This window comes from Aptenodytes forsteri, unplaced genomic scaffold (assembly GCF_000699145.1).
Source record: "Aptenodytes forsteri isolate BGI_AS27 unplaced genomic scaffold, ASM69914v1 Scaffold526, whole genome shotgun sequence".
Taxonomy (NCBI): domain Eukaryota; kingdom Metazoa; phylum Chordata; class Aves; order Sphenisciformes; family Spheniscidae; genus Aptenodytes; species Aptenodytes forsteri.
The window spans coordinates 19023-35452 of record NW_008794596.1 but is presented as its reverse complement, the minus strand read 5'-3'; the positions used below and the strand labels follow the sequence as shown (position 1 = coordinate 35452).

The 16430-nt window shown below is 36.5% G+C and overlaps 1 protein-coding gene across 1 annotated transcript in view; it reads left to right on the top strand.

The window, feature by feature from the left end:
• Window positions 1–14673, top strand: part of TEX9 (testis expressed 9) — a 28186-nt gene extending 13513 nt beyond the window's left edge. Inside the window, exons 8-12 of the mRNA XM_019470305.1 lie at window positions 2097–2179; window positions 4587–4760; window positions 9070–9204; window positions 9694–9828; window positions 13946–14673. Of these exons, the coding sequence (XP_019325850.1) occupies window positions 2097–2179; window positions 4587–4760; window positions 9070–9204; window positions 9694–9828; window positions 13946–14023 (605 nt within the window). The 3' untranslated portion in view covers window positions 14024–14673. The remainder of the gene's footprint in view (window positions 1–2096; window positions 2180–4586; window positions 4761–9069; window positions 9205–9693; window positions 9829–13945) is intronic.
• The last annotated feature ends 1757 nt before the right edge of the window (window positions 14674–16430 follow it).

Here is a 16430-nt window from a genome sequence, read left to right as displayed (position 1 = left end):
CAGCCTACAGCCTAGAGAAGAGAAGGCTTCGGGGAGACCTTATTGCAGCCTATCAGTGGGGGCTTATAAAAAAAGATGGTGGCAAACTTTTTAGCAGGGCCTGTTGTGACCCAAACTATTCTATGATTCTATGAATTTGTCTGTGGACTAATAACTGAGTTAAAGAGGAAACAAAATGGTAAAAAGAAACAACCAGTTTTTGCAGGTAGTGGTATAGTCCTAGAGTGATCTGTCATGGAGCTTACGTTGTTCAATATACAGAATAATACTCTGGAAAAAAGGAATGATAGCTGGTAAAGAAATTTTTATATGAAACAATGATTTTAAGACAGTTAAAACTGACCTTGAAGTGTTGTAGAAGAATCTCATAGTACCGAGTGAGGTGATAGAATGGAGGTTTATATTCAGCATTAAAGTTGATTACATTGTAAAGTACATTACTTCTGAGTTGGACTTTGTTTAATTATTACTAATTAAGATGTCTCCAAAAGCATAAGCTTATGGCTTGTTCACAGTGGAAAAGGCAAATTGATTGTTAGAAATCCTTCAGAAGATAACAGAAAACAAAATATTGTGCCGTTATCATAATGCTATTATATAATTGATACTACCCCATCTTGAGTATGACACACAGTTCTGCACACCCCATTTCAAAACCAGGATGTAGAACTAGGAAAGATACAGGAAAGAGTATATAGTAGCAATTAGAAGCGTGGAACAACTTGAATTTGAATCTTCAATTTGAAAACAAAACAATTGAGAGCAATATGAAAGATTCTGTAATGAAAACGGTAATGGTAAACGGAAAGCTGTCTTTTTGTAATGCAAACACTAGTAAACGCCACATTAAATTAAATTAAACAATACAAAGTGTTTTTCTTTCACATAATGCATAATTAAATTAGCCAACTCATTGCCACAGGATATTGTGAATGCCAAACTACAATATGTTTTATGAAGAAAATCAAAGAACTTAATAGTATAGAAGTACATGAAAGAGAATTAAACTTGATGGCTTCAATATGGTCTCCATCTCAGGATAGCCACTAGTTACCAGAAGCTAGCAAGGATGTAACAGGGGAAAAAAAGTCAGTCTGTATCTTATTTTTTCATCGTGTATTCCTAAATCCTACTTATTATTGGCCTCTGTAGAGTTACAACTTAAGCTGCAATTGACAGTTGATAAGGGAAGGTGGGTGAAATAAAAATAATTCCTATTACAGCAAATGAACACGTATACCCATCCATCCCTTCACATTCAGCTCCAGATACTCCTCCTCCACTTTATTCTTTTCCCCTGGTACCTACTGTGAATAATGGTTATTCCTGTGTTGCTCAACTTGATCCTCATACTGTTTTCCATGCTTTGTGCCTGTGGAAGTTCAGGGGGAGTTCCTTGTGAATGCTCTGGGGAAAGGGTGGGGAATAGGGAGTAAAAGAACATACTGTTCACACACAGCTTGTTTTGTCGTGACAGTACTATGTTTCTTTTCTGTCCAAGAGCAAGAAAGTACTTCATTTGGAAAAAGCATCTGATTAAATTGGTTTAATTTTAAACTATTAATTGAATAATGTTAACAGTGTACTTGAAAAAAGCATAGACTACTGTGTGGGAGGAGTATTTACCTATTAGGAGGGTTTTGCAGTCTACGTTTAATTCCTTGTGAGCAGTTTAAAACTACTTTGGGTGTAACTACACAAATTGCAGCTACAGATTGATTGCAATGTAGACATACCCTACAATATAGTTTTCTTGACTTCAATCTCAAGGAATGCTGTAATGTATAGCATAGTATGATGAAAGTTTCCAATAAGTTTCAATTTTGAGAATTACGAGTCTTTTACATTTTAAAGATGTCGAGTTCAGTCATTAAAAGGAAAAATCTATACAAAACTTTGCCTAAGAATGAGAAACTTGCAACATTTATTTAGAAATCTGAGGTTTTATTTGTCTATTTCTCTTTAATAATTATAAACAACATAGAGTGTTTTTAAAAACAAGATGATGAAAATGAGTTCTTACATCAGTCTTGCTTCTTTTCTGCATTGAATAATGAGTGCTTGTGGATATTAAATGTAACTTTTTATGTTCACAGAAGCTCAAATCAGATTTCTTAAGGCAAAGTTACGTGTTATGCAGGAAGAGCTGGATAGTGTGGTGTGTGAATGCAGGAAAAAGGTAAGAGCTGAGTTTTCTTATCTGTAGAAGTGGAGTAGGTTCCCCTTTAAGAAATGATCACAACAGAATTCCCTCACTTTTCCTTTTCAAGTATTAAGAACTAAGATTCTTTTTTTTTTTTTTAATTTCCTAAGAATTTAGAGTCAAGAATAGTAATTTCTGTATAAATGGGGTCTTGGGCTAAAAGCTTGTGAAATATACTTAATGAAAAAGAAGTTGAGGCAGGAAAGAACCACAGGGAATGAAGACGTGCCCCAGCTGTAGGGGCACTGTGGTGCTGCAGAATGCCCTAGCCATCACTGCTGGGAAGGAGAGCATTTCCAGAGCCTGAGAAAGAGGAGGAGGATACGGTAGCAGTCAAATACAGATTTTGGTACACAGAGAGAAGACGAATGGTGCCCAGAGCTGGGTGATGGGAGGAGAGGGATGTTTAGGGCAGAATGAGAAATAAAAAAGCTTGAGAAATTTAGTCAGGTGCTTTGGGTGTCCTTGGTAGAAAAAAGTGTGGAAACTGCTGATCTGTGATCCACTTTAAGTGGAATATTGTAAGCAAAACAGAAGTCAGGCTTTCTCCATTCTCAAGATTACACTTGCTGCGAAGGACTGTATTTGGAATTACATATTTGGACAGATCAGGCTGAAGTTAAGGCAGTGTGAATCTACACTGATATTTTACTGTTAGAGTGTACTACAAGTGAGTTTTATGATCTGCACTGTCTGGCAATATGTTTTCAGGTGATGCTCAAACATCTCTTGAACTGTAAAACCTTAAATAGTTGGTGTCTGTCTGCCAGAGGGATCACCTTTTTTTCATGCATTTGTAATCAGGCAAGGCTTTTGAACTAGCTTTCCATTTTACACAATTAGATTATTCTTAGTTGTGGTCTCAACTTCAGAATGCTTTTTTCCACCTATTCCCCAGGCCCAAATGTGATGATGACATTCAGAACATACGGCAAACCACTTACATGTTTTCTCTCAAGCTTTTAATTTAGAGTTTAGGAGCAGGGTGATACTAAATAAGTTTTTTGAGATAGGTACCTGGAGAAAATCTTTAGAAGGAATTACATTTTGATATTTTATATCTGTACTTTATTTCATTTTTATCAATACAGTTGCTTCTGCATTTCAATACTTTTATGCTGTGATCAGAAGAAAGTTGTTACATTGCATTTTAAAGACATTTTCATTTTCAAATCAAATGCAATTTTGTCAGTAGCTATTGAACTTCATCATTCCATGCCAAAAATACTGCAGAATTCAGTTACTATAGCAGATGACAGAAGACAACCTTGTACCTATTCTTGTCCTGCTCCCATAGCACTCTGTATGTAAATGTATCATTTTTGGGTACTAGTTTCTCTGGTGTGAAAATAAAGTTATTACATTCAGAAGGTCACAAAAATTTCATATTGGCAAAGCGTTGAGATAGCTGCTGGGTTTTGTTCCAATTCACAGTCCAAGTATTATAAGGAATGAGTAAATCTGTTTTAGATATAAAGAAGTGGGAGTTCCTAAGGTGCATGCGGTCACATGAAACTTAAGGTAAAGCACATACATTTCCCAGGTGAGAAGCATGTATTCCTAGGGGCTGAGAGGACAGAAGAGAAAGACTTGTTTTCATAGAAACGCCATTTCTGTATGTGCCTTGATTTCTTAAAGAAATGAAGGGCATAATGTATCTCTGAAATAATCTACATTATTATTCATTTATAATGTTTACAAGGTTATAAAAGAAAAATGCCTTGAAATTATAATGCTGAATGTGGAATGTAATTGCCGGTAGGTCATGAAGCTAATACAGGATTCACTTGATGTTAAGAGAATCTCGAATTTGAACACTTGATGTATCCTGGATCATTAGCTTGCTTTTAAGTCAAAACCAGATAATCTCCTAAAACATAATGGATTGATTTATCACTAATTACAGTCTCTTCTTTTTCCCCGAATTTTTCCTAATGTGCACATTTAGCTATTCTCACAAAAATGTCACAAAATATCTATGTGCCACTGTTATTCATATTATTCTATAACATTTTGATAGTTCTCAAAACCTTTGAACTATGAGAAATTAAATGTTTTACATACTGCTACAAGACAGTTCCGAGTAAAAGACCGCAGAAAATTAAATGAGAAAAGTGTTAGCGTTTTTTGAGGTATTTTCCTGGTAAATTGGTGTTTAGTTTTCTTAGTTTGTCTTAGTTGTTTCCTTTCTTAAAATTGTTGTGAAATCCATCATGAAGGATCTAAACATTTAAAAATAACATAATTTTTAAAAATCGGTACCTCCATATCTACAGTATGTGTATTTTTACTGCCTTTTATTTACAAAACATTACTATCGCATTATCCTACTGCTTCCTTGCAATAATTTAGCTGGGTTTTTTTGCTGATTACTGTCGAACAGAACGATGAAAATCAGAATTTAAAATCTCGGCTTAAAGATACTGAAGAAGAAAACACCAGACTGCAACGAACAATCAGTATGCAACATTCTCAGACTGAAAAGTACAAAATGTTGTCACAAGAAGCAATCAAAAAAAGTGGAGGGTTACAACAAGAGGTCATTGCGCTAGAAAAGGTATTGCAGATATTAGTCTCATTTATCTCACGAAAGGGAAGAAAACGCATCAAATCACCCTCTGTACCCTAATTTGATAGATTCATATCCAGTGATCCCATTAGCATTTCAATCTCTGATAATAGTTTTAGAAATTGTATTTTTAAATGGTCTAATCACTTTTTTAAAGGAAGAAATAATATTTTATGCTAATTGATTTTCTTCTGCTTCTACAGTCATATATTTCTGTATTTTAAAATGAAATTCTTCTATAAAAGGCCTGCAAGAGACAAAACAACCTTTTCAGAAACTGCTGTCAAATTCAAAGGCATCTTGAAAAATACAGGGAAATTTTATTTTTCTGGTTTTAATTATCATTGTTAAAAATTACTTCTGGTAATAAGAGTTTTATTGTAAACTGTAGAACCTGGTGAACATTTTGGAAAAACCACCTGCAGCTTATATTAGTATCTTCTGCAGGTAGAGGAAAAGATGTTCTTGAAAATGGACTGTTTGAAAACCAGCCGCTCCAATTTGGATGAATCAAAATTAACCTGGCTCCTGCTGTAGGCCACATATGCAAAATTGTATACATGCCTAGTTGTAGCAGATGGCCTGCATACACAGCTTTGTTTGTTTGGAACTTAATCTAAGAGCAGCATGTGTTTTTCTTTAATTACTCAGAGCTAGAGAGGTTGACTTCAAAATCATGTAATACATATAGTATTGTGTAGTACATGTAATATAACCAGGAGAACGTTTCACTTAAAAATTTGGGGAAAACAGAACACAACTCAGCCTAACGAAGTCTCATTATACTTCCATTAAATCATACTATGCATTTGTTTAGGCATGCTTTCATCTTAACGTTATGTAGTTCTGGCATTTAAAAACTAAAATGTTCTAAGTTTGTGTGTTCTTTTTGTGCAGATACTTGGAGGTTTTAAGTTCCCTTAAGTAAGTACCCTGATTGTTGATTCTATCAGGAAAAATATTCAATAGTAGTACTCATGCTACTCATGGGCTCACAGTAAATTGGGCTAAGAGACTTACAAAGTCATTCAGTCCGTTCTTTTAAACCAAGACAGGATAGATTATATCCAAACCATCTTGGACATAAGTTTGTTTAACCTGTACTTAAAGCCTTCTGTGATGGCAATTTCCATAATTTCCTTAGACAGTCTATGCTGGTTCTTGTACACAGTCACAGTTAGAAAGTTTATCGCAGTATGTAGGAGATGTCGTGATGAAAAGTTTATTCACTTCTGCTGTACGGCTACCATATCCAAGTCTGGTCGCTTTCCTCACTTGTCTTTGCTCTGGATTTACCATCCTCAGTTGCTTCAATGATTCCTAATAGGTTGTGTTTTCTAGAATTTCTCAAGGTTACTGATCAGACATGATCATGAGACATAGTGGCAGTTCTTTAAAATACTGAGAAGGCAAAAAAGGCAGGTATATGTAATGAATGGTTCTCTGCTAATTCAGGAGTTATTTTACATATTTTTTCTGATAGAAAAAAATTATCTAACCGCCAAAAACATGCATTTAGAAATCATTTTGCAGTAACTGCTTAAATCTCCTATAGACTTAGCAATCTGAAAACTGTTTTATTCTTTAGGTATGAAGTATTATTCAACGCTATATAATTAATGTAGTTGTAGCTTAATTCTAGACATGTTTAAAAACAATTTCCTGTGAACATGGCACTGAATTTGTACTGCTGTGCCGCCAAACTCTCAAGACTCATACTTTCAGTCTAGCGAAAGTTTTCTGTATAGTTGAGATAGCACAAATGTAACATCTGATTTTTGGGCTTTTATTACTTTTGTTGTGATTTCTGTTGCAACATAAATAATAGAAGACTTACATCGTGATACATGCTTTCCCAAGCTTCCTTAGATTATCAACAATTTATGCAATTTCATTAATCCCCCAGCTGCTTTTTTTGTATGTGCCTAGGCAAAGATTCTCACCTAGTTTTCACAGTTTGCCTGAAACATGGTAATTAGTTTGTTATTTTTACATTTCATTCTTTTGGTGTTTGGGCTCGGTGAACATTTCTGCTGGAACACCCACCTCAGACAGCAGCTAAATTCTGATGCTCCCCTAAACTTCCATCCTCTTCTTTCCAGCATTCCTCTTTTTTTTCCCCCATCTAGTTAATCAAATAAATGATACCACCTCTCCTGTCTTTTTTCACCACCTGTCTACAAGAACATTCCTTCCTCTGTGTTCTCTCTCACTTGTTAATTCAATCTAGCTAATAATGTTGGATAAAGGTCAAGGAAACACCAAAGTTGTGCTCTTAGTCCTTTTAAGGCTTTGTGCAGGGATTTTATAATTTGCCTTGAAGAAGGGCTTGATGTTAAGCAAACATACTCTCTCAAATGTTTTTGGGGGTGGACAGGTGTTGCTGAGCTTTCTAAAGATGGAAGTGCTGTGTATGCTTGCTACTGGGAGGAAAGAAAGCCTGCTGGGAGGGTTACTCCTAGACAAGCTCCCTGGTGTCACACCCCCTACTGATAATCAAGTGCCTCAGCTACTCCAGGACAGTGGAGAACATCCAGAGGTTGAAATGGGATGCAGTTTTAGAACATAGTTTTTTCCCCTCTTAGAGAAGCATTACATGAGAAAATTAATCCAGCTTTTATTTAAAGTATTGAAGAATTGGCAGAAACCTTGCGTACTTACCAAGTAAAATACTTATTTCAGGCAGTTTTAAGATGAAGAACTTGCAGTTGAATATATTTAACAATATACCCTCACTGGATGACTTGCAAGAAATCCTTGATAAGGTATTAGGTATGACAGTAAATGTCAAAAAGCCCTAAAAGAATTATTAGAATTCTTCCATTAAATGATACGATTAGCTGATACATAATTTACATTGCATGCAGACTATTTTTTTTGTCATTAAATGCTTGAAAGGCTATATTCCAAAGCTTTTCATATTAATGCAGAATGAAATACATAGCACGAAAGATTTAGTTGACCCTATTCACAGCTCCATCATCTTGATACAAGACAAAGAGGTTTGCATGCTGTGCAGCTTGTTTTCTTTGGAAACATGGGGGTGAGTTTCCAGCAAACAAATTTACATTCCCTGATGATGCACGTGCACATGTCCCAGGGAGGAGCTCTGCTGCCCTACTAGCCAGGCTTTTACCCATCTTTTTTTAATCAATCAGGTGCACAGGTTAGCAACAAAATAAAATGTTGAAGCAACATCTGTTTTTGTGAACTCTTGAAGGAGGCACATTCACCAATAGAATTCTGGAGGATTAGCGAGATGCATCTTACTCTCCTGTTTTCTTCATCCATTTTGGAGAAGATTCAAAGCTTACCAGAAATACGTGTTCCAGTCATAAACTTTACCATAATGTCTGTGCTGCATACACTTGTCAATTAGTATGTATTTCTTGGATAAGTGATGTGGAAATTAGAAGTAACCACCACAAGAGCTGGTGTGGAATTGAGAAAATAGAACAATTACTCGGAAATAACACAGCCTGAGGGTAAAAGGTTAACAACAAGCCCCCTCTCTACCCTGATTTGGTTAAAAGAATCTTTCTGTGCCTATGACTAAAAATTTGATAGTCTTAAAAAAAAGTCTATCTCTTTTTCACAAATGACAAGATGTGCTCTTTCTGCCAGAACTGTTTATTTCTTCTACTTTGCCTTTTATCTATATTCCCTGATCTTTAATCTCATTATTCTGTTCCTCAACTTGGTCTCTTTTTCTCATTTCCCCACTTACAGCACTGTGAAATACTATCATCGGAGACAAAAGGGAACTGTTTTGATTGTTGCCATAAACACTTGATGAGCTATTTTCTGCTAGATGAAATAGTTAGTACCCTCAGCCATCTTCAGTAGGCTGTTTTAACTTTTTGTTGGTAATTGCCTGTAGCAATCTCTGGGGAAAAGAGGTAAAAAGAACAGGTGGGAAGAAGCAGCTGGGAATACCTGCCACCGTTCCAAAATCTGCCACAGAGTGAACATACCGACATGTTTTTCTCTTTTTCTGACTGAGCGTACAAGGGTTTTCAGTCAGTCCTGTGGTCTTACATGATCAGCTCCACAATTATTCTAAGAGAAGTTTAAAACAAAGATGAGAAAGATCCCTTTCCAAGATTTCAAAGGAGAAGGGGATGTTTTAATGGTGGAATTAATGGTCTTTGAGACAGATTCTACCTGCAGGCCAAAGAAGTCCACAGACTCTTTAAGTTTTCAAGGGTGAGCCTTGCTGTAAATGTGTTGTCTATATGGGAGTCAATAAAATACCATTATTCATAAAGTTTGTTTTTATCCTTTGCTTCTTAAATAGGAATTGGAGAATCTAAAGCGTGTACAAAAGCAGGCCGCAAGCAGTCAGAGTGCAACAGAGGTTCGCTTAAACAGGGCCCTGGAAGAAGCAGAAAGGTATAAAGTGGAGCTGAATACACTGAAGCAAAGTAACAAGGTACAGTGGCTTCGGAAAGCAAGTTCCAATCTGTAAGCGCTCAGTAATGCTAGAATGAGACAAAAGGCTTGATCAGCTTTGGAAGTATTGGGTCTCTTACAGACAGTCCCAAAATTAACTTAGAGCAAGTCACTAAAGGGCTTGATAAGTTATCTCGGATGACGCTGCTGCAACCTGTGCAGGAGGAAGAAATGTACAGAATAAAGTTATAGCCTTTCTGATTTTCCCTATTTGTGTGGAAATTAGATGTGTTTAGAAAAAGGGAGAAGTACACATACACACCTAATACATACACAGGCAAACCATTGCTATTATCTTTGAGATTTTCTTTTCTTAAGTTTTGATGTGGGAATATTTTGATTAATCCCATTTCTTTTCAGAAATGTCATGTGTGGCTACTGTTTGTCATTTTGTTATGTAATGCCAAGTTTTATTGATTAAAGCACCACTTTCGTAAGTAATACATTTCTCCTTTTCTTCCCATGGTAGGATGTAGCTAACCAAGAACTCAAAACAATTGAAGAATTAAAAACAGAAAACAAGAAACTGCAGAAACAAAAAGGAGAGCTAATGACAGGTTTTAAAAAGCAATTGAAGTTAATTGATATTTTAAAGAGACAAAAGGTAAGGACTAGAGTACTGTTATATTTCAGTTAACAACCTCTAGCTAAATGTGTCTGTTGTCAAGTAAGGTAATCACGTAAACCAGAGCCCCAAGGCTGGGAAGTTTCAATGCAAGGGAGCAGCAGCCTCACTTTTATTAGTGCATATTGCTAACATTTTGCTTTATAGCAAAGGCTGACCTTCTTTTGAATTTACTCCATTCCTCACTTGGAACATATCCTATCAGCGTGAAGGATTACTACTAACAAGCTTTAGGACCGAGAGTATCTATTTGTTCAAGAATAAATACTGTTCAGGTAATAACAGCAACTCCCTTCGGTGCTGTGTCAGTAGAATCCATTTTAGCATGTGAGGTTTTTTGTTTTGTTTTGTTTTTTACTTTTTTCCCTGCAGCATATTACTTGTCATATCAGCGGCTGCAACAGCGTGCCCTCTCAGGAGTGAGCCATTACATTTCAGACCTACGTTCTTCCTGGGTTCTCAAAGTGTGTCCTTCTCTATTAACATATTTTCTTTTTATTTATATTCTGAGGTGTTCTATACGTGTATAATTCTGCCCAGGTGCAGATCTCCTTGTGTGTCAGGCAAAAAAGGGGAGGGGAAAAAAAAAAAAAAAAAAAAAGAGAAAATACTTATCCTAGCTGTGAATTTACTAGATTGAAGGAGGGGAGTTGATCTAAGTATTTAAAAGTATTTAAAAGACGTGTAGATGAGGCTATTGGGGACATGGTTTAGTGGGCATGGTGGTGTTGGTTGACGGTTGGACTCGATGATCTTAGAGGTCTTTTCCAACCTTAATGATTCTATGATCTCCATCCTTTTGTAATTCCTGGAATATCATGCATACTTTGAGTCACACACAATGTAGTAACATCTGCATGGCCGTATGGGTGTTCCCATCCACAGTGCACTTACAGCTACCCTTATTTTTAAAGTTGTTTGATTCTACATTCATTTCATATCTCCCTCCATTCCTCTCCCTCAGGGCATAAAGGGGAGGGCAGTGGCTACTGCCTTTTAGTTTCTTTAGTAGCCGAAGCTGAAACTGAATAGAGGTTAGATAGTAGAATACTTGCTGGCAATTCATGCTGAACAATTAGCGATACGGCTTTCATAGAAAGGTGGTGTAGCGAAAAGTGGATTAATACTTCCGATAGAACATAGCTAAAAATGTATTTAACTATCATATTTGATAAAGTTGTACTGGTGTCCCAAAAAGGAGGGCTGTTTTACTTGGAAGGAGAAACTTTGGACACTGCAGAGTGGGTAAACACCTTATATTTCTCAAAATATATTTTCAGCATAGACCTGTCAAATGAGCTTTCATGGTAAAAATTGAAAGAACCCGTGAGTTTACATGAAAGGAAGTTAAAGTGAGAGGAGTGTATACTAAGAGATGTTGCCCAAATCAAACCACTTTCCACTTACTGACGCATTTAGGTCTTATAGTTCCATCACACCTTTCACTTACTAAATACTTGGGATTGCGTGCTATCATTTGTATCAGTTTTCCTTCTGAGGCTGCGCAAGACATGCAGAGCTATAGGCTTCACAATTGTCTAGATACGATCTTAATATCATAGAGTGGTTCACCTCTGATTGCTTACTCCACCGCATCTAATGTGATTCATTTTGAGATGGAATTGATGCGATTCTTTCTGTGCTCTCAAACCAAAGCTGTAGGAGAGCTAAAGCAAGCAATGTACGGTGACTTGTTGAGCAGAAGGGCCAGCCTTTGAGATAAGAAAGTAAAGCATTTGATTTACCCTTTGAGTACTGCAGTGATCACCAGACATTTTGTAAACACTCTTGAAGCTGTTGAGCCTCCATAGAGAAAGAATAGTTCTGTATGAAGTGGCAAGTTCATGTAACAAAATACACATACTTACCCTAAGAATTGGGAATTGCAATATGGAAATACACCCTTGAATCTGGAATATCTCTCCAACACAGGACAAAGGAGGATAGGTAATTGGAATAAGAGGAACTAGGGCTGCTTATATGTTTCCAGCAGAAGAGAATTTTTCTGGCAGTAACAGGATGCAGAGAAGATCTTGGGGATTCATCTAAGAGAAATAGTGCTAGCTTAGCCTTTGGCTGGCCCTTCTAGCTCTTCAAGTTTATTTTGAGAATGAAAAAACTACAGCTTTCACTCAAAATACACTCTATACATGAGGTAGCTCATTGTCCTCTGGAACATGAATTCACTGAAGTGGGTGTCAAAGAGCAGTATTTCTGTTTGACTGTGAACCAAAACCATAGTCTCAGATAAACTTCACAAAACTTCATTAAATATATTTTTAAAAAATTATGACTACTGTATCAGAACTGCAGATAATAGAGGAAGCCACTTACCTTTTCTTCTAAAAAATGGTATTTACTCACAGAAGAAGAATGCTGTTAGTTGTATTTTCAGAACAGACTATGATTGGAAGAACCTGAAAGAGAATGGCACTAACTCTGCCTTTTATAACTTCTGGAAGTAGGCACAGGGGAAGGGCAGCTAAAGCTTACATGTGCTCAATATATGTAATCACCTGAAGAACTTACAAGTCTGCTTCTCACAAGCCTTTTGTTGAATGAATGAGGAAAACCTAATTTGGGCCATTTGTGTAGTATTTGTGTGGCAGATTCACATGCATGTAGCAGATACAGCAAGCCTGAAGGTGAGAATACGCTACCACATGAAGAATGATAAGAGGAAAAAAAATCCCCAAAAGGTATTAAATATCGGTAGTAGGATGAGTTGCAGCTGGCAGCAAGTAGTTGCTGGTGTTCCAGTTGGTCTCTTCAGACCATTCTCCGCTTGCCTTGAGAGAGAGAATTTAATAGAAAATCTTAGCTTTAAAAGGGATTAAGGGAACTTAGTCTGAGCTTTACAGAGCTGGAGGGTGTTACACTGCCTGTGGGAACTGTGATATGCTTTGTTGTTGTTTTGAACTGACAATAGGTCTAAATACTAAAAAAAAAACCCACAACAGACTCCTTGTAGACATGAATTGTTTCCTGTTCTTCAAAACATAACCATTTTATTAAAATTTGCAGTAAAAACTATTTAGCTGGGACACTTTCCACTTTGAATGATGATAGGTAAAGAGATTATACTCTGGTGTGGGGATGAGGATGTGTGGCACAGCTGTGACCTTTGCTGTGACATCAGCTGGAATGCAGGGAGCTTTCAGGGCTTTCCGGCTGCTGAGCCTTTTTGATTGGTAGTTCTCTGCAAATACACTGACCATTTAGTACTTGTTTTCTCATCAAACCTCGAGGATCCTGATGACATTTTTCCAAGCAATTGCATTATTTGAACAGAAAATAGCTTTGTTATACATTAAAAAGTTCTGTTTGTTCCTTTCAATGTTCCATTTAAAGTAATGTGTTATATCATACGTAGTGGAAATACAAATTCAGACTACTGTATGATTTTTAAACATATACATATGTACATGTGGGGGTCCGTGTGTATATGTGCCATAATGGACCATAGATGTATGGTGTGATACATTGCAACACAGCTACCAGTGGTTAGCTCCAGGTATTTCTCATTAAGGTGTAATACAGTTACTCTTTGTTTTATGCTGATTGTTAATTTTTAATGGTGTTATATTATTTTGTTAAAATCCTCATTTAACATTAAATCACGCATATTAGAGGCGCTAGCACACTGAATCTTCATGATGTATTGGATTTGTAATAGCTTTAAAGTTAAGCTGTATATTGATCAGCTTGAAAGAACGTATACCAGTTTTCTTATACATGTTCTTCAGAGGTTACAAGAGTTGTTGGATTTTCAGTAATTTCCATGTCTCATTAAAACAGATTTTTTTAAAGCCATATAAGCAACTAAGAAAAGCTATTGGTCCTGTTTTACTAGAGCTGAAGTTGCAATGTTTAGCATAAAATTTATCACATTATCCCTACGCTATAAATTTTGGCAGAAAAAGATGAATAGCAGCTTCAGCTTCAACAGGTGAACATCCATCAAAACCATAGTATGAAAAAACTTAATGATAGATTTGAAGTCCCTTTCAGCTATCCCAATTATACAGGATTTTGTATTGGTCATTCACACTATTTTACCTTCTGCTCCTAATTTTTTTTTTTTTTTTTTTTTAAGATGCACATTGAAGCTGCTAAAATGCTTTCTTTTACTGAAGAGGAATTCATGAAAGCTCTTGAGTGGGGAAATTATTGATTCCATAAAAAAACCAACTTCTGTTTAAAATACAAGTCAGATGGTACATTATTTTGGCACTTTATATGAATGCTTGTTAATAGTTAATAACTGTATATCCCAGTGAATTGATTTGTTGATTTTACTTACGTTTAAATCATTTAACTTTTATAAGCCTGATAGCTTGTGTTGTAATATCATATGAAATACAAATTTCTACTGAAGTTTCAGGTCAAACTGTCCATTCTGTAATGAGTGGAGAAGCACAGAGCGTGCAAGGAATATTCCAACAAGTGAACTTTGTTACCAGTTACAGTTTGCTCTGTTTTAGTATTTAAAACTACACCTTATCTAAGGTAATATTCAGTCCAAAGAAGTCAGGGTTTAGTCTCGGAAAATTCCTTGTTGCGACAGAAATAAATCAACCAGTGATCCAGTTGAGAAGAAAATGTCATGTCCTTTTTGAAACGCGTGGTTGGAAAATCGGCCTTGTCTGTTCTCTGTAACAGATCTCCCCTCAAAGCTAGTTGGTCTGGCATCTAATTTAAGCACCAACAGCTCTTTTATAGAAATGATCATAACTTGTTTTAGCTATAACATCTTACACCCTTGGCTGGCAAAAAAAATACATGAGACTTGCCCCTCACTATCCAGATGGACTCCACAATCTGATACAGTTGTATTGTTTAAAATTGCTACTTTAGTCAAGGTGAAAATATTAAATCTTTCCCTGGCCATCAGCTGCTGCTTTGGGATACAGTCAGGAGCTCCACGTTCACAGGTGCTCTACAAGCATTACATCCTTACAGATTTTATTATGTCATCATTATAATCAGGAACTAGATAAAAGTTTGAGTGTAGATGAGCTGAGCGTATCATCTGTATGTTAATGAACAGGAGCAATAAAAACCTGTGCTGCTTGCATGAACCTCTGTTAAACCTCAGCTATTTCAATGGATTCCTCCTTTGGAGTAATTGAATAGGAACACAGCACATAAACAGTAAGTTTATGCACTGAAAGAAAGGTGTAAACAGTGATTCTGACCTGAAAATGGCAAAATGTCTCTGCTTAGATCCTACTAGCAAAGTAACATGAACTAACAGTGAAACAAGTAACTCAGACCTACCCCTTTGAGATGAGGCAAACTACATTTACATTAGTATTTTAATAGTGTAATGCCAAGGCAGATAAATCTTTAAATTACAACCAGAAATAGTGCATTAAGAGAATCTTATAGTCCATACTGAAATACACGTGTGAATTTACCCGAGCTTAGGTTTCTGCAGAGTTGCTGGAGAAAACATTTTTAACACTGCTGCATCACTAACTGAGAATAATTGAGAAATCCGTAACAGTTTATTGATGAAAAATGCAAGTACAACATACACTTAAATAAAACTAGCTGCTCATCAGTTTAGAACTCCAGTCTTAAAATGGAGACTTTTTATGATACTAAAAAGGAGTTCCTCACTGTTAACAGCAAATGGAAATTTTCATTAGAAATCAGATGACTCCTAGTGGCAAACCAGGAGATGAGACGGGGGAAATTTCAGCTCTCTTCTGAAAATGTATTACCTCTTCTCTTCTGATAAGCCAATCTAAATTCCTCTCCAAGCGTGTTAATGTCATCTTCATCTTTGAGTATTCCCTGCAATAAGGGGAAAGAAACACATGTCAGAAAGTAAAAACAAAGTGGAGAGATTATTATGGATCTCTGAAATTTTCAATGGAAGTGAACGTAATAGCTTGTATCCACGGTACCAGTGTTACCTTTAAAACAAACCACCCTGAAAACCGTCACAAAACTTCAAAAGATGAGTTTCAAATTGGTGTACTTGGTGATAACCTAGAACCGCCTCTTTTGTTCTTCACGCAAATGATTATGAGAACCCATAAAGATTCCAACATGAGCACTATACAAGAGACAACATTTATCTACAGTCTCTTTCTAATAAAAGTGATTATAGTCAGCACAGCATAGGTGCAGGTTTAGTAAAATCAAGCAACTGCACTGAAAAGAGGCACTGGCTGGGGTGGGGCTCTATCTCCACCTTTAGTTGTGTTGAAATTAGTCCATGCAAATAAATTATTTTGGAAATCAACCGATACTGAACAGCTTAATCAGAAACTATGTCTTGAGGAAGGGAAGCAGGGGAACCCAGAAATCTAAATCTCTAACTGAATCTCAGTTAATTTTAGGGCTAAAAATGTGTACAACCCACAGAACATACCTTGCAGCATTTAGAAAAAAATAAATTACAAATTGCATTTAGACCGGAGACTTTAGAATTAGGTAGCTGTCGTGGTTTAACCTCAGTCGGCAACTGAGTACCACACAGCCGCTCGCTCACTCCTCCCCCCGCCCCCGGTGGGATGGGGGAGAGAATTGGAAGAGCAGAAGTGAGAAAAACTCGTGGGTTGAGATAA